This window comes from Mandrillus leucophaeus, unplaced genomic scaffold, assembly GCF_000951045.1.
Source record: "Mandrillus leucophaeus isolate KB7577 unplaced genomic scaffold, Mleu.le_1.0 Scaffold255, whole genome shotgun sequence".
Classification (NCBI taxonomy): domain Eukaryota; kingdom Metazoa; phylum Chordata; class Mammalia; order Primates; family Cercopithecidae; genus Mandrillus; species Mandrillus leucophaeus.
Genome location: NW_012102643.1, coordinates 2762098 through 2780252, shown reverse-complemented (window position 1 = coordinate 2780252; position 18155 = coordinate 2762098). Strand labels below are relative to the sequence as shown.

Sequence of the window (18155 nt, the reverse complement as noted above, 5' to 3'; positions counted from 1 at the left end):
ACCGCTGAGGGGACCGGAGCACGAGGGGAACGGCCTAGGGGGAGCGCCCTCCCCCCGTCCTCCGCCGACGCCGCGTGTCCCTTTTTAGGGAATTTTTTCCCTCTTGCTGACTCCAGTGCGGGTGGGGCTGAGACCGAGAGGGAGTTCTCCATTTCGCTGGCTCCTGCCCTGCCCCTGGCAGCCTCCTGCCCCCAAATCTCTTCACCCCCTCTCCAGTACGTATAGGTCGCGTAAACAACTCTCTTTCTCCAGCTCTGGGCTCCGCGATCCCCCGGGGGCAGCTCCTTCAGTCTCGTGAGATCGGTGGGGTTAGGGGGAGGGGAAAAAAGAGGGGGTGTCCCGGAGCCCCTTGGCCCGCGTCAGCTCTCCCACCTCGACCTCTCCCTCCCTCTCCCCGCCGCTGGAGCACGAGCTCCAGGGGCCCTGGGTATTTTTAGCGTTGTGACCTGGGCGGCAGCTCTAAGAGCCTTTCCCAGGAATCGGCGTCAGCGCCTCGCTCCTCCGCCGCCAGCCCGCGGCCGCACGGTCTCCCCACACTTCCGTGGCCTTGCCTTGCCCACTCGGGGTTGGGTCCCTCTTCACCTCCGCGGCGCCCGTGGAGCTGGCCAGGGTCTGGGATACGCTGGGTGCAGATGAGATGGGGAAGGCAGTCTGCGGAGGATGACGTCTGATCCTCAAGCTAGAAACTCCCCTGCCTCTGGTGATGGGCTCAGAGCAGAACGCCGGGAAGCAGATGAGTGAATGCACCGGCCTGGGCTGGCCCATAGCCCCAGTGCTCTGGCCGGCTCTCGGCTTCTCAGCCCTAGGGGTCAGGAGGCCTGCTGTGAACTAGACCCAGAACCCACCTTTCCAATTGCTCCTCACTGACTAATGGGGAGATAGTGAGATGTGTCCGAGGAGGGGGATGGATAAAGAGCTGTTGGAGTTCAAAGAAAAGATGGTCGTCTCCTAAATATATTGCTCACCTTCACAAGCAGGGTCTTATATTTGAGGCAGGTAGGTCGATTATGCCATTTTCAGATGGGGAGACTAAGACCAGAAAGGTGATTTCCTTAGGGGCAGAGCCCAGTCTGGAAGTCAGGTCTGTATCTTCAGAGCAAGGGTTTGGGGTGGATGGCACACGCGTGTGTACGTGTGTTTGTGTGTGGAAAGGGAGGGGCGTGGGAGGGGTTGCTTCAGCCTTTGTCTGGGTTTTGAAGGATGGAAAGGGGTGAGCTGCAGCACTGGAGGAAGGGAACCCTCCATCCTAAAATCGCTGTCTCTATCCTATCCTGTCCCTGGCCTTCTGAGGCAAGCAGGGCCTATTAAGGGGAAAAAGTACCTCCTGGATTTGTGCTGAACCAATCCCTCCAACCCTTCTCAGGAGGACATGATATGGAGAGTTGGGCATTGGCCATGTTCCCTGAATACAGAGTATCTCTCTTGCAGTGCCTGGAACTGGCATCCCCTTTGTGGAGCTAGGGCAAGCCCCGCCTCTGCATGAGACTTGGTCTATGGGACACACTTGGTTTCAGGGAAGGGGGAAGAGGTCGCCAAGGGCAGAGGTGTCCAGGCTGGAGCCAGGGGCCCCACTGCTGGGACGCTGGTGCAGTGGGGCTCCCCAAGCCCAGGTCCCCCTTGTCTTGTCTTTCGACTTTGCAGCTGTACTTGTTTTGCTCCTCTACCCCCAGGAGCTGACATGGACCCAAATCCTCGGGCCGCCCTGGAGCGCCAGCAGCTCCGCCTTCGGGAGCGGCAGAAATTCTTCGAGGACATTTTACAGCCAGAGACAGAGTTTGTCTTTCCTCTGTCCCACCTGCATCTCGAGTCACAGAGACGTAAGTCCCAAGTCCTGAGAAGAGGGACTAGGGTAGGGTAGGGAGGATGTCCTGTGGGTCCTGAATCTTGTGGGACCCTCTCCCCTCTAGTTTTCTTGGCTCTCTATGCTTCTAACTTGGGACCTGACATGTAACTATCACTGTCCTGGTGTGCAGCTTGGGTCCTCCTGACTTGCCCACTTCTTGATCCACAGCCCCCATAGGTAGTATCTCATCCATGGAAGTGAATGTGGACACACTGGAGCAAGTAGAACTTATTGATCTTGGGGATCCGGATGGAGCAGATGTGTTCTTGCCTTGCGAAGATCCTCCACCAACCCCCCAGTCGTCTGGTATGCCCCTCTGCTTTGGGGACTTCAGTGCTAGTCAGCCAGAGCCGAATGTCAGGCTCTGAAACGAGGCTGCAAGGCTGGGCTGGGGAAGTATACAAGTAAGGGCTGGAAGTGGCTGTTTCCACCAATGAGACAGCTGCCTGTTCTGATTTTAGGGAAGTTGACCCTGAGGGGGAACTGGGTTACACATCTCCAATCCAAAATTCTGGGAACTGTCTATCTCTTCTTTAATTTTACATTTGTTAAGTTAATATAATTAGTCACTATAATTAAAATAATGTAAAAATGTAATTAAGTAGGTTCCAATACTGTACTAAAGTACTTTACATATATTATCTCAGTCCTTACAATGTCCTGTCAGGGTAGGTGATATAATCCCTATTTTATAAGCAGGAAATTAGGCTCAGAGAAGTACATTGTAGCCAGAAGGTAGATAAACTGGAATTCATGTCTGTCCTCCTCCAAAGCCCATATGCTTAACTTGTAAGACAGATATTCTTTTAATTAAAACTGCTACTATTTATTGATGGCTTACTATGCCAGACATTTTATAAGCATTCTTAGATTTTATTCCCAAAACTCTTTGGGGATGTAGGTCTCCCTTTTATTTTGCAGAAGAGGAGCAGAGTCCTGGAAAGGGAAAGTGACTTGCTCAAAGCCACTCAGCAGCAATAAGTGATGTAGGTGGAACTTGGACTCTTGCCATTGATTGACCTGACTCTAGAACCCAGACATGGTGTAATGAAGTGGAAGGAGCTGGCAGTCAGGAGATGGTGATCTTAATCCTGGCTCTTTGCTGGACTGGCAAAGTCACTTTGGAAAAGTCTCTGCCCCGCTGTGGGCTTTAGTTACTCCTGGCCAGATAATCTTTAAGAGTTCTCCGAAGGCCTGTTTGTGGCCTGACCAGCTTTTCTCTCTGGGCAGGGGTGGACAACCATTTGGAGGAGCTGAGCCTGCCGGTGCCTACATCAGACAGGACCACATCTAGGACCTCCTCCTCCTCCTCTGACTCCTCCACCAACCTGCATAGCCCAAATCCAAGTGATGATGGAGCAGACACGCCCTTGGCACAGTCGGATGAAGAGGAGGAAAGGGGTGATGGAGGGGCAGAGCCTGGAGCCTGCAGCTAGCAGTGGGCCCCCTGCCTACAGACTGACCACGCTGGCTATTCTCCACATGAGACCGTAGGCCCAGCTGGAGCCTTTCGGGAGAAGACCAGACTCTTTACTTGCAGTAGGCACCAGAGGTGGGAAGGATGGTGGGATTGTGTACCTTTCTAAGAATTAACCCTCTCCTGCTTTACTGCTAATATTTTCCTGCTGCAACCCTCCCACCAGTTTTTGGCTTACTCCTGAGATAAGATTTGCAAATGAGGAGAGAGAAGATGAGGTTGGACAAGATGCCACTGCTTTTCTTAGCACTCTTCCCTCCCCCAAACCATCCTGTAGTCTTCTAATAGAGTCTCTCAAACAAGTGTCTCTAGATGGATGTGAACTCCTTAATTCATCAAATGAGGTGGTACTCAAGCCATGCTGCCTCCTTACATCCTTTTTGGAACAGAGCACGGTATAAATAATAAACTAATAATAATATGCCAACAATTCCACTTCATTTTTCACATTGCAAAGATATCAAACCCACTATATGTCTTTAGCTCTCTAACCAATCCCATATTCCTATCACTCATTCATTCAATTTATTCAAGAAATATTTATCGAACACCCACGCTAGGCATCTGGAATACAGTTTTGAGCAAGACAGGCTGTACTGTATACCTGCCTTCATAGAGTTTACTGTTTATGGAGGAGAAAATCAAGTAAATACTATAATTCACGGTGTAATAAATAGCATGAGGAGGAACTACTCTGGTACCAGAAAATAGGGGCATCTTAACCTAGTTTGTATGGTCACTGAAGAGCTGTTTTTAGCTGAAGGACGATTGGGAGTTAGCCAGACACGGCCCATAAGCCAGGCAGAATGAGCAACTTGTGAAGATGTTAAATGGAGAGAGCATATCCTTGAGGAGCTAAAAAACATTGCGTTTGGCTGAATTGTTGGATTTGAGGAAATGAAGGGAGAGGTAAGACTGACAAAGGTCAGGTTGTAAAATCCGTTGAAGCCTGGATCAGGTTTCAGTTTGACAGCTAGTAAAAGATCATGACTTAAGATATAAAGTTATTTCCTCATATAGAAGTAAGAAGTACAGGGCTACATGAAAGCTCCATCGTTACTCAGCACTGGCCTCCTTTTTTGCTGTTTTGCACATGGCTTGCATTCTTAGCGATACCTCACGTCTAAGGTGGCTGTCAAAGCCCCAGCCATTAAGACCTTGAGACTGGCAGAAAGCAGGAGAGGAAATGGGGGATGGGCAAAGAGGACACAGCCAGTCTATTCCCATTTAGGAATAAATTTTTGGAAGTTCTTTTTTTCCCCCAAGATGGAGTCTCGCTCTGTCACCCAGGCTGGAGTGCAATGGCATGATCTCGGCACACTGCAACCTCTGCCTCCCAGGTTCAAGCAATTCTCATGTCTCATCCTCCTGAATAGCTGGGACTACAGGCGCACACCACCACGCCAGGCTAATTTTTGTATTTTTTAGTAGAGATGGGATTTTACCATATTGGTCAAGCTAGTCTCGAACTCCTGACCTCAGGTGATCCACCTACCTTGGCCTCCCAAAGTGCTGGAATTACAGGCGTGAGCCACTGCACCTGGCCAACCATCCTATAGTCTTCCAGTAGAGTCTCTCAAATTAGTGTCTCTAGATAGACGTGAACTCCTTGGCATGTCAAGTGAGGGGGTACTCCAACCATTCTGGCTCCTTACATCCTTTTTGGAACTAGTCACCCAGATGGGGAGTTTCAGAAAGGACCAGGTTTGAGAAGAAGGCCATAAATTTGGTTTGGGACATGTTGAGTTTGAGATGTATTTGAGACATCCAAAAGGATATGTTGAGTAGGCCCTTGCACCCATGTGTGTGTAATTTAGATAAGAGGATTGAGCTGGAAAAAGAAAACAATCAGTTCTCAGTGTATAGGTGGTAAGTGAAGCCATGGGTGCGAATGACGGAGAGAATGCCCAGGGAGAGAATGCTGAATGAAAGGAGAGGTTATAGGACCCAGTCTTAAGGAACACCAAATCATTTCTCACATTTAAAAAAAAAAAAAAAAGTCTACCTCCCTTCATACATTGAACATCACCCATGGGATCAGTGACCTTCGGCCAAAATCCTAAAGCCTTTTGTGCCACCCAAGCCTGAGTGACAAGGCTGCAGTCTTCCTATTGTCCCATCCTGCTCTCACCCCTGCAGGAGGCCAGTGTAAGCATCTGTTCCTAAGTGTTTTTCCTAACACTAGTGAGAAACTTGGGGGAACTCCAGGGAAGTAGGAGTGTCCACCAGCCATTCCCTGTCTCCAGGAAGCTTGTGGATTGAATACCTTCTGTGCAAAAGCCTCTAGGTCCAAGTTAAGATCATCCACTGAGCTGGGCCAGGGCCCAGTCCTCTATTAACTTTTGGGGTTTTTCTGGGTTGCTTATGACCTTGCTGCACACAGAAGACATAATCTCTGTCCTCTTGTGGCTTCTCTCCTTCCTTTAGAGTAGCAAGGTTCTACCTCCTGTCTGACTGTGGCTGAGCCATCTCTTGGGCTGCGGCCCACGATCCCAATAGCTTTGCTGTGCAGGGCTTCTCAACTCCCAGGATCACCCCCCTTCCTTCCATGGCAAATGATGAGAGGCTAGACTGGCTTGGTTGCCATCAACATGTCAATAAATCTCTTAGTAGCCCAGGCCCATAATGCGAAGATTGTGGGGAGCCTGCCTTGGGAGAGAGATTTACAGCCCTCTAGAGAAGTAGAATTGTTTGTGAGCCTATGGGGAGCCTTCAGTTTGGCTGCTATGAGCCCCAGCCCCGCCTGGAAAAGTCTAGTGTCAGCTGAGACCCCAGGACTACTTCCTAGTTGGGACAATAACCTTTTCTCCTGCCAAACCACAGGGGCTTGGCTGACCTTCAGAACCATCATCTCCAGCTGACTGTTTTTTGTTTCTTTGGTTTTTTAAAAAAACTTATGGGGGTTTCAAACGTACAACAAATATGGAAAGAAAAATATCCCGTGTTCTCATCATACAGCTTTAAAAGTAATCAAAATAGTACCAAGATTATATCATCTATCCGCCACATATTTTTAGGGGAAAGACATTTATGATAACTCTTGAAAGAAAAAGTAGATTATAAAACACCATATTCAATATGGTCACTTCTTAAAAAAATGATAATCTTCAGATTCACCATTTGATTATAGTGTTACATTAAAGTTAAACCATGGTTTATGCCAGCCCAGAGCCTAGCTGTCTGGTTTTTGAGGCCACACAGTGCCTTTGGAGATGGGAGGATGATCTGGAGCCAACTCTAAGTCAAGGAGCCCAGCTTTCAGTCTCCAAGCCACAGCGTGGCTTCTGATACTTGCACAGACTTGTCATAGGGTGCACATCCTGACACACTTCGGAAAGGAGGAGCTCAGAAAAAGTTTCCCTAGAAGGCTCACATAGTAGCAACCCCAGGAGTGCACAGAACGTGACACTGAACAGCATAGCAGATTAGAGAAAATACAGAACTGTGCTATGATGTTATCTTGTTTGTTCATTCATTCACACATTACTGAGCACCTACTATGTGATAGTCACCTTGCTTAGGCAACAGAAATACTAAGGTGACCATGAGCTCTTCCAGGAGCAGACATAGCCACAGATAATGGAAACAATGTGATGAGGGATGTAGCAGAAATACACAAAGCCTGTAGACCACTAGAGGAGGAGAAGGTAAGTCTTCACTAGAGGTAGCTGGGTCCTGAATGATGGAGACAGGCAATTTCAAAAGGAAAACACAGAAGTACAAAATAGTCATAATGATGGCAGCTACCTTTAAAAAATTATTATTTTGAGGTTTGACAGTGTAGACTATAGTCCTAGCTCCATCACTCATTGTGATCTTTATTATCTTAGTTTCTGTACTTCTTACCTACTTCTTAATAATAACACTCAAGCAACCCTATCACCTAGGCACTATTATCTACATTTACATATTAGTGCCTAGGTGATAGGGTTGAGTGTTACTATCAAGCACTTGCTACATTCCATATCCTACATGTACATAATTTCCCATCTTAACAACAACCTTCAAAGTAGGTTTCTTCATTATACAAATGAAGAAAAGTGACACTTGGGTTGATCATGCTCACATGGATTAAAGGCTGGCATAGGGATTTGGACTCCTGTCTTTCTGACATCTAAGTCCATGGCCTTCCTAATATTTCATGTCTAATGGGACAAGAACACTGAATGTAGGTAGAATGAAGACATAATGAGATAAAGACATCTTTCTGACATTTCCTTTTTGGAAATGCCTGGTTGGTTGGGGCATATCTTGGCAGACCTACCTGACACCAAATTTGGCTCTTTCTAGAAGTGTGGCCATGAGTTTTACCAAGACACTGTTCATGAAATCCTTCATGACTGTGTTTCCCACAGGGCAGATGGAAAAACTAAAGCATGAATTTAACTTTGGAACTCCTAAAACTCAATAAAAAGACATGCCCATAAACAAAGGGGTGAGGGCACAGAAGACTTCAACAGACTTTTCACAAAAATTAAAATTAAAATTAAATTAAAAATAAATGGCCAATAAGCACATGAACAGATGCTTAACATTTTTAGTTACCGGGGAAATGCAAATGAAAACCACAATGAGCAGCCACTACATACATACCCAAGTGGTCAAAACTAAAAAGTACAAAAAGTTAGAAACTTCAAGTGCCGACCAGAATGTGGAGCAATGGGAACCCATAGTTTATGGAAACATAAAATGATACATTTTGGAGAAAGGTCTGACAGTTTCTTATAAAATTAAACATACACCTGCTCTTTGACCCAGCAATTCCACTCTTAAATACCTGGCCAAAGGATATGAGAAATATATGTCTACAAAGGAACTTGCACAGACAGCAGCCTTGTTCATAATAACCAAAACTTTAAAGCTGCCCATCAACATTTGAATGGATAAATTCATAATACTACAGAGTAATAAAAAGAATTGTGGATACATGCAAGAACATGGATGATTCTCAAAAACATTCTTCCCATGAGAAAAAAAAAAAAAAAAGCCTTACACAGTATACATACTATATGATTTCCTTTATATTTAGTTCTGGAACAGATTGTGGGAAAAAATCAGAATAGTAGTTGCCTCTGGAAGGTGGTAGAGGAGCAGGGATTGACTAGGAAAGGGTATTGGCCAATTTTCTGGGGTTTTAGGAATGTTTGGTATCATGACAGGAGTTCAGGTTACATAGGTGTGTGCATTTGTCAAAACTCAGTCAATGTGTACTTTGGATTTGTGCATTTCACTGTATGTGAATTTTACATCAAAAGAAAAATACAATCAAATACTGAACTCTAGTTAATTATATGCATGCTGAACTACTTAAAGGAAAGTTTACTAATGTCTGCACAAGATGGGATGATGGATTTATAGACAAATATGTGGTAAAGTACAAGTATAGTAAAATGTAAATAGTAGAATCTAGGTCGTGGAAAACAGGTGCTCATTCTTTCAATTTTGTTTGAACATTTTTGTAATAAAAGAACCACTTATTTGGGGGGTTTGCAGCAAATGGAGACACTAGAAGCTAAGAGGGGCAGGAAGTTCCTCTTACTTTGGGAAATGCAAATTAAAACCACAATGGTTTTCCCAAAAGTAATTGACCTTTTTCAGTCAATGTTTCCTCAACTATCGGATGGGTAAAATGGCAGTGGGGGAGCTCCGTATTATTAAGCATTTCCTGGTGGGTGGAAACGTCTTGAACTGGGTGCGACCTCAAGCTGGTTACTCGCGCTACCTACTCCCTCTCGTGTCCTCGCAATACCCCGCTTAGACCCACCACCTCGGAGGCAATCTTCGCGACCCGTGCAGGCGGTCGCTCTGATAACCGCATCCCGGTTTCCGGGACGGCACCGGAAGTCACTTCTCATACGCCTTTCCTATTGGATACCGGCTTTTCATGGGGCCGAGCGCCGCTGGGTAGGCGGAAGTAGCCGCAGGCATGGCGGCGGCTATGCCGCTTGCTCTGCTCGTCCTGCTGCTCCTGGGGCGCAGAGGCTGGTGCCTTGCAGAACCCCCACGCGACAGCCTGCGGGAGGAACTTGTCATCACCCCACTGCCTTCCGGGGACGTAGCCGCCACATTCCAGTTCCGCACGCGCTGGGATTCGGAGCTTCAGCGGGAAGGAGGTGAGGGCGCAAGATCTGACCAGATAAAGACTGCCGTGGTGCCTGCTGGCTGGCCATAGGATGGAGGCAAACTTTGGGGGCGGGGCCTAATTCCTGGGTGGAGTTCTGGATCCTGGATGTAGACCCCGACGAGGTGGGGATCGTCACTCACCTGCTCCCTTTTCCACAGTGTCTCATTACAGGCTCTTTCCCAAAGCACTGGGGCAGCTAATCTCCAAGTATTCTCTACGAGAGCTGCACCTGTCATTCACACAAGGCTTTTGGAGGACCCGATACTGGGGACCACCCTTCCTGCAGGCCCCATCAGGTGCAGAGCTCTGGGTCTGGTTCCAAGACACTGTCACTGAGTGAGTGCACACCTTGGGCCCCATTGCAGGCCATGGAGGGAATGTGGCTGGGAAGGTGTTGTCATCCTGCCACTGCTCTTGGGGACAGCATTTCCAGTAGACAGCCATTCCATGGGGGTAGAGCTGGCACTGGAAGTAAGAAGTGTTACCACAGATGAATAAACTTCCCAATCCTAAAACTTTCAGACCTGAAATAGCACATGCGTATCCCTGGAGAGGCAAATAGCAAACAGTTCATGCTTATTTGGAGGTAAGGCAGTAGAAAACTGGCAACTGGATAACCTTTTAAAAGGTATTCATTAATATTTTTTTAAATGATAATAAGTACCATAAAGGCCAACCATAACATATCTGTGGGTTACAACTGGCCAACAGGATGCTACATCACAGTGTTAGAGAAACTGCTTTTGTTTGGGAGGGGGCAGGTCTAGTTACTGTGCCTGTACTACAAACCACTATTTCCCAGTGGCTGCTGTGGCTATCCTGTTTAGAATAGAACTTTTCTGTGCAGTGGTTGCAAACATGTCTACATGGGCCACATAGGTAAGAAATGAATAAAGGTATTTTAAAAATTGACAAACACAGGAATGAGAAATATATCTCATTCTCCTCTTAATCCCACTATAAGAAATTAATAGTGCAAGTATGATATAACAAGTTTTAGGGCAATAAAAGGGAGCAGCAGGAATTGTGGCAGACTAGAGAGTTTGTGCAACATTCTAGGGAGGACAGCTCTGCTACTCAGCTTCTATGGATTGTTGCCATGTGGGAATAGAGGCCTAATGTGTTCAGACTCAAATGTTTCAATAAAAATGTTTTGTAGAAACAAGGTCTCACTCTATTGCCCAGGCTGGTCTCAAACTCCTGGGTTCAAGTGATCCTCCTGCCTCAGCCTCCCAAAGTGTTGGGATTACAGGCAAGAGCCACCACACCTGGCCTCATTTTTCAAGAGATGCCAGAAATCTGGAATTTAATGTGAAAATTAGCAAATTCAAATATCAGCAAGTAATTTAAAAAATTTTAAAGTGCTGTGCGGGTCAATGTTGTCCTCACCAAATGAAGCATGTTTATGGTTTGGGTAGAGTTTTCAGGCTTCAAGTTTGCCATTTTTATTTGACGCTTAAGGACTGGAGCAGTTGAAAGCCTCTGTACATAGAATTATCAAAAGCCCCCAGACAACACTAAGGAATAAGGAATAAGCAGTGACTCCCTAGCTTGCCAAGACTTTCTCTCTTGCCTCAACTCTGGCTCCCCTACCCTTTCCTGTCTACTCTGCTGTCACTGTCTCCCCTCAGCCCATAATTGCCTGAAATGTGGAGCTAATGCTTAGAATTATTTCTAGCACTTATTAAGTTTTATGGCTTTCTATTACTGAGAGCAAATCTCTTTTGATATTTCTCCAAGAAGAGAACATCTAATTTAATTTGATGTTTTTATGAAATCCTAGAACAGTTGTTTTTCCCATGTTCAGTGAGCTTTTTTGGATATAAGACTTCTCATCATGATAGTAGAACCAGGACTTACCTTTATTCCCAGAGTATACACAGGGCAGTGTGCATTGTTTTGCCCAGCCAAGCACATTCAAGGAAGATCCGTGAGGTCTTTTCAGCTCTGATATATGAGGCGCTTTCCATGGTGTCAGGGGAAGCACGTAGATGACCCAGACTGGTCCTTTAGTTGCTTACAGCATAGTTAGGGAGAAAAGGTGCTCAGGACATGATGCTGCTGCCACCTAGCCATCTCCCAGGAGGGACCTAGGAGGAGACTTGGATGGTCAAAACCATGACTGCACAGAGGAGGCTGTGCTTAAGGAGGGCAGAAAAGGCTTCCTGGAGAAGGGGGAAGAACTGGAGCCGGATCGTGAAGGTAGGCAGAAAGAAGTGAGCAAAGGCTTACAAGGAAGGAAGAATCACCTGAGCAGAGACCCATGGGGACGCAGAGATGTCCAGAGGAGTGTGAGGAAGAAGGGGCTGAGTAGGATGAGACCCAGCAAGTGGGCTGGGTGGGGGCAGCAGTGTTCCAGCTCCGTCAACTGGTCCGTCTAATAGTTAAGAATACAGTCTCCTCCTACCATAGTGTTTATCAGCCAGTTGTGGGCTCTGAAAGAGGGAGCAGAGATAGCCCCAGGACAGTGAGTGGATTTGTGTCTCTATCCAGTGTGGATAAATCTTGGAAGGAGCTCAGTAATGTCCTCTCAGGGATCTTCTGCGCCTCTCTCAACTTCATCGACTCCACCAACACGGTCACTCCCACTGCCTCCTTCAAACCTCTGGGTCTGGCCAATGGTGAGATAACCCCTACGGCCCTTTCCTTCTTCCTCTTACCTCCTGCCCAGACCTTTGCCTCCTTTTCCCTCAGTTTCCTGCTTCCTCAGCCTGGGCTAGATCCTAAGTCCCCTGTGTGTGCAGGCCCCCAATACTGTGCCATCTCTGCATGCTTTCTCCCAAGGAGAGAAAGGAGTCCCACTCCCAGCTGGGACTGTCCAGACTGTGATGCTAGAGGTGGTGTGGGGAGCAGGAGGGTCGTTCCCATCTCTGGAGTGTGGATCCTGAGGGGTCAGAGCCCAAGGCCCACCCCCAGACAGACCTCTGTCTCCCTCAGACACTGACCACTACTTTCTGCGCTATGCTGTGCTGCCGCGGGAGGTGGTCTGCACTGAAAACCTCACGCCCTGGAAGAAGCTCTTGCCCTGTAGTTCCAAGGTGAGGCCGCGCAGCCTGGCAGCCGGGGGCATGTATAGAGAACCTGCGCCCCATGTCAAGTGCTCCATACAGGGCTTCTCTTCTCTTATCTCTTTCTGTCTCCTCCAGGCAGGCCTCTCTGTGCTGCTGAAGGCGGATCGCTTGTTCCACACCAGCTACCACTCCCAGGCAGTGCATATCCGCCCTGTTTGCAGAGTAAGTCACAGGGAGTAGAGGAAGCTGCCATCCAGGGGCTCAGAGAAGGTACATGTAAAGCATGTGGCCAGTGTCTGGCTTGGGCTGAGTGAGTACTGAGTGGTACATGTGCTGATGGTTATTCAGGGCATTGGCCAAGCACCAAGAAAACAGTGGTTGCCTAGCAAGGACTGAATAAATATTTGTCATGGAAAATAGTGGTTCAGAACAATAGCTATGCGGGTGCAATTGCTAGCTCAGTCACTTGCCAGCTGGCGTAACCTCGGGTGAATCATTTCATTCCCCTGAGCCTGGTTTCCCACCCTGTCTCATGACATTGATAGTAGAATCCACTCGTAGGGTTGTTGTGATAGTTTATCAAACTGATGCACATAAAGCTGTCAGCACAGGGTCTGGCATGGGGTCAAGTGCTCAGGAGTGGGTGGTAGCAAATCGATGGATGTGACGATACATAGATGAGGGATTGAGTTGGAGTAGGTCTTTTTTGGGGCTGTGTGGTTGGGTGAGAGTGATACCCCCTCACTGCTGCCATCTGGCCCTTGTGATAGAATGCACGCTGTACTAGCATCTCCTGGGAGCTGAGGCAGACCCTGTCAGTTGTATTTGATGCCTTCATCACGGGGCAGGGGAAGAAAGGTAAGTTACCTTGGCAACTCATCTCTACCCACCCATGCCAGCCCTGCCTTATCTATGTGGACTAGGCCTAGGCCTGGCCCCTGCTCAGCCCTGCTCTCTGTTTCTCAGACTGGTCCCTCTTCCGGATGTTCTCCCGAACCCTCACAGAGCCCTGCCCCCTGGCTTCAGAGAGCCGAGTCTATGTGGACATCACCAACTACAACCAGGTAACAAGGTCTCCAACCACACACACAAACACATCCCTGGGCCCCAAGACCAGCCTGCCCGCTCTGCTTGCTTCTTAGCCCTGCCTTTGTGTCCCCAGGACAACGAGACATTAGAGGTGAACCCACCCCCGACCACTACGTATCAGGACGTCATCCTAGGCACTCGGAAGATCTATGCCATCTATGACTTGCTTGACACCGCCATGATCAACAACTCTCGAAACCTCAACATCCAGCTCAAGTGGAAGAGACCCCCAGAGAATGGTGAGTGGGTGGATGGTTGGACTGCCGGGTTGCAACGGCTACAGAGAAAAGACTCACAATCCCATGTCTTTTGCCGTAAGATGATAGGGTTGTATTTAGACCAGATCTCCGGAGTCATACGCTGCTGACTCTAGTGCTTCCAAGCTCTGTGATTTTGGGTAGGTTCCTAAACTCCCCAAGCTTCAGCATCCACATCTGAAAAATAAAGAGTATACTCAGTGAATTGGATGAGATGATGTGAAAAATGGAGTTAGTTCATGCATTTGCTTAATCAACCAAATACTTTTGAATTCATACTAAGTGCCAGGCATAGAGTGTTGAATAGGACAGAGGACACTGCACTCAAGAAATACAATGTCTGCTAGTTGAGGGCAGGTGTCAGTTAATTACAGTTGTAGTTCAGTTCGCTTACCAAGGGAAAGAGCAGAATATCCTGAGAGGACCTGGTTTGGGTTCGAGGGAGGCACAGTGTTCGTCACATAAGCACTTTAATACTAGCAACCTATTGTCATCATTGCTTGTTGGCTGGGGAAGACAGGGATGATTCCAGAACCCGGATTGCCCAGTTTCAGTGGCAGGACTGTTCCCCCATCTACTAATTGGCTTGGGACTCTGAACATGGCCTGGGCAGTTGGGGTGGGGAGTGACTCTTACCTTTGGCAGCTGTTAACTTGTTGATATTTCTTTACACAGAGGCCCCCCCAGTGCCCTTCCTGCATGCCCAGCGGTACGTGAGCGGCTATGGGCTGCAGAAGGGGGAGCTGAGCACACTGCTGTACAACACCCACCCATACCGGGCCTTCCCAGTGCTGCTGCTGGACACCGTACCCTGGTATCTGCGGCTGTATGTGCACACCCTCACCATCACCTCCAAGGGCAAGGAGAACAAACCAAGTGAGGACCTGAGTCCTGAACCAGGCCCCCAGCCCACGCTTTCATGCCCTCTCCAGGTCCCCCAAACTCTCATTTCCCTTGGTAGTTCCTGAAGTACCTCGGAAAAGCGACACAGGCATAAAGAGTAAGGAATAGTTTCAAAACTGGAACGGGAGCCTCACTGTGCCAGGTTCAGAAGTCATTTATAAAACGGAAATCATTAAAACACATAATACTGGTGATTCTTAATAGGACTGTACAAGGACAGTAGGTTCCTTTTTCACTTACTTTTGCCCCCTTTCTGGAGCGTTGGGTTTTGTGGTGATTCATAGACTCTTTAAGGTAGGGAAAGGGCTTGGCAATGTTGGACTTTTGAAGCTAGGAAGATAGCAGAGCTGGAGTAGATGGTGTTTTGCTTCCTTGGGAGGGGTAAAGAGGTACAGTTAATTAAAGTTTTTTTAAAATTTTTATTTTTATTAAAAAGAGAAGATAATATTAGTGCTTCCTATTAGGTGCCAGGCATAGTACTAAAACACTTGCTTTTCTTTTGTGTAGGGGGAGACTAGTAGTAAAGTCAGAGACCCCTGAGGAAGAGGTTGTACCATATCCCAAACAGCCAAACTTAAAAACCTTTCAGTACTTTCATTGATTCCGATGTTGTCAAACCTATGGTGAATAGTTTCACTTATTTTCAGCACCCATTATTTGTACCACCTTCAAAATCTCTATTTCAGATATCCTAGCTGTGTATTCTGTAGGTTTTTCTGTTATTATTATTTTAAAACTTCTCCTTTGGAAAATTTCAACCCGAACCCAAACAGAATAGTGTAATAATCCCCTGTACTCACCCTGCAGCTCTTTTTTTTTTTTTTTTTTTAGGAGACAGGCTGTCGTTCTGTCACCCAGGCTGGAGTGTAGTGGCATGATCGTGGCTCATTGCAGTCTCAGACTCCTGGGCTCAAGCAGTCCTCCTACCTCAGCTTCCCCAGGGCTATTGGCATGAATCACCATGCCTTTAATTTTTTCATAGAGACAGGGTCTTGTTATGTTACACAGGCTGGTCTCAAACTCCTGGCCTCAAGCGATTCTCCTGCCTTGGCCTCCTAAAGTGCTAGGATTATAGGTGTAAGCCACTGCCTGCTGGTGTATCTTAAAGCAAATCTTAGACATTGCATCAATTAACCTTTAAATACTTCAAGGATTTTTAAAAATGTAACCATGTCATTACCACTTCTGTTTTCCCCTGTGGTCTTAAAAATGTCTTTTATATTTGGTTTGTTTAAATTGGGATAAACAAGGTTCTCACATTGCATTTGCTTTATCCTAAGTTCTTCTCTTGGGTGGGCACAGTGGTGCACACCTGTAATCTCAGCACTTTGGGAGGCCGACATGGAAGGACCACCTGAGTCCAGGAGTTCAAAACCAGCCTGGACAACATCGTGAGACCCCTGACTTCTACAAATTTTTTTTTTTTGAGACGGAGCCTCATTCTGTCACCCAGGCTGGAGTGCAGTGGCGCAATCTCAGCTCACTGCAACCTCCACCTTCTGGGTTCAAGTGATTCTCCTGCCTCAGCTTCCCAAGTAGCTCGAACTATAGGCACGTGCCACCACGCCTGGCTAATTTTTTATATTTTTAGTAGAGATGAGGTTTCACTGTTTTAGCCAGGATGGTCTCAATCTCCTGACCTCATGATCTGCCCACCTTGGCCTCCCAAAGTGCTGGGATTAAAAAAAAAAAATTGTTTTTAATTAGCTGGGGGTGGTGTCGCACGCCTGTAGTCCCAGCTACTCAAGAGGCTGAGGTGGGAGGATCACTTGAATCCAGGAGATCAAGGCTATAGTGAGCCATGATCATACTACTGCACTTCAGCATGGGCGACAGTGTGAGACCCTGTGAGACCCTGTCACCAAAAAAAAAAAAAAGAATTTCTTTTTCTTTAAAATTAATAGACTATTCTTAGAACAGTTTTAGGTTACAGAAAAACTGAGCACAAAGCGCAGAGTACCCATATACTCCCTATCTCCACACCCAGACTTTCCCTTATTATAAACGCCTTGCTTTTGGTGTGGTACTCTTCAGTCTCTTGTCATCTGTAGCAGTGCCCATGCTTTTTTTTTTTTTTTTAACGCCAATTATTTGTTGAAGGAACTGGGTCATTTGTTGTATAGAACGTTCCACATTCTGGATTTGTCCTTGTGCTGGTGTTTAACACGGTCCTCCATCTCCTATATTTCTTGTGTATTGGTGGTTAGATTTAGAAACCTGATTAGATTCATGTCCCACATTTTTGGCAAGAAAAATTCCCAGGTGGCTCTGTGAACTTCTTGCACCACATCAGGCATTTGGTGTCGGGTGCCCCAGTTTTAGTGATGTGAAGATTGATTAGCAGTCTGCAGCACTCCTAACAACCTCTCTTGACCACATCCTGGGATCACTGCCCTGGAAACATCCTCTCCCTTTTCTTAGCCCCTGCTTTCTTCCCTAGCCTGCCTGGCTTCTACGCTCCCAAGCCCACCTTCTAGGCACCCAGATTGAGGCTCCATGGCAAGCAGCAGGGACAGGGGCAGCAGGTAGCCTGACCCCAGGAAAGAGGTATGGGTGACCCTTGCATGTCTCCAGGTTACATCCACTACCAGCCTGCCCAGGACCGGCTGCAACCTCACCTCCTGGAGATGCTGATTCAGCTGCCAGCCAACTCAGTCACCAAGGTTTCCATCCAGTTTGAGCGGGCGCTGCTGAAGTGGACCGAATACACCCCAGATCCTAACCATGGCTTCTATGTCAGGTGGGCTCCACCCCCACAGGCCACCTCTCATCCCACTGACCTACCCTCTCTGCTGCTTACCCCTTGGTAGGGGAGCTAGGTGGGAACATGGGCCATCTCTTTGCTTCTCTGTAGCCCATCTGTCCTCAGCGCCCTTGTGCCCAGCGTGGTAGCAGCCAAGCCAGTGGACTGGGAAGAGAGTCCCCTCTTCAACAGCCTGTAAGTGTGATCACATTCACTGATAACACATCCTCAGCTGCCTGCCGGGCCTTAACACAGGTGACCAGGCTCCTGCAGGGGAGTTCAGGGTAGATGTTACACCTTCCAAAGAGATTTGTAGATTTAATTCAGTCTTAATAAAAATCCTGGCAGTCTGAAATTTGTGAAGACTTTATAAAATGATTTTAAAGTGCTTCTAGAAGAATATTTTTACTTATAGCCTACATTTACTCCTTGATGCTCTTAAATATTTAATCAAGCACTTATCAAAGTGCCAAGTGCTTCTGAGAGCACTGGGTGTACAAGATTAAACAAAACAGACTTGGCCCTGGCCTCCCTTTGCTTACAGTCTAGAGGGAGAATTCTGGTCTAGAAAGTAATGGTGTCAGAGGTGGGTTATCTAGGAAGGCTTCATTGAGGAGGTGGCATTTAGGCTGAAATTAGGCTAAGAAAGAGGCAACCAAGCAAAGGCAGGGCCCCTTTCCTCCACTTCAACACCAGGCTTCTTTTTCT

The 18155-nt window shown here is 47.3% G+C and overlaps 2 protein-coding genes across 9 annotated transcripts in view; both read left to right on the top strand.

Moving 5' to 3' along the window:
* Positions 1-139: 139 nt before the first annotated feature.
* Positions 140-3748, top strand: DBNDD2 (dysbindin (dystrobrevin binding protein 1) domain containing 2). Of its 3 annotated transcripts, none has more exons than XM_011983830.1 (4): positions 140-294; positions 1671-1817; positions 2012-2149; positions 3074-3748. In XM_011983830.1, exons 2-4 carry the CDS (start codon positions 1679-1681, stop codon positions 3277-3279), a joined length of 483 nt encoding a protein of 160 aa, XP_011839220.1. In that variant the 5' UTR covers positions 140-294; positions 1671-1678; the 3' UTR covers positions 3280-3748. The 3 variants fall into 3 exon arrangements, with proteins under 3 accessions (XP_011839220.1, XP_011839219.1, XP_011839218.1); XM_011983829.1 differs by lacking the exon at positions 140-294 and adding an exon at positions 464-996 and having other exon boundaries at positions 3074-3747; XM_011983828.1 differs by lacking the exon at positions 140-294 and adding an exon at positions 1100-1489 and having other exon boundaries at positions 3074-3747.
* Positions 3749-9158: 5410 nt separating this feature from the next.
* PIGT (phosphatidylinositol glycan anchor biosynthesis, class T) overlaps positions 9159-18155 on the top strand; it is a 10153-nt gene continuing 1156 nt past the window's right edge. The window contains exons 1-11 of one of the 6 annotated variants that reach the window (XM_011983820.1): positions 9159-9433; positions 9603-9780; positions 11938-12065; positions 12382-12482; positions 12591-12677; positions 13226-13313; positions 13422-13519; positions 13618-13783; positions 14477-14677; positions 17279-17444; positions 17559-17642. In XM_011983820.1, the coding sequence (XP_011839210.1) occupies positions 9247-9433; positions 9603-9780; positions 11938-12065; positions 12382-12482; positions 12591-12677; positions 13226-13313; positions 13422-13519; positions 13618-13783; positions 14477-14677; positions 17279-17444; positions 17559-17642 (1484 nt within the window). In that variant the 5' untranslated portion in view covers positions 9159-9246. The remainder of the gene's footprint in view (positions 9434-9602; positions 9781-11937; positions 12066-12381; positions 12483-12590; positions 12678-13225; positions 13314-13421; positions 13520-13617; positions 13784-14476; positions 14678-17278; positions 17445-17558; positions 17643-18155) is intronic. The other 5 variants (XM_011983825.1, XM_011983821.1, XM_011983822.1 and 2 more) reach the window with 5 other exon arrangements.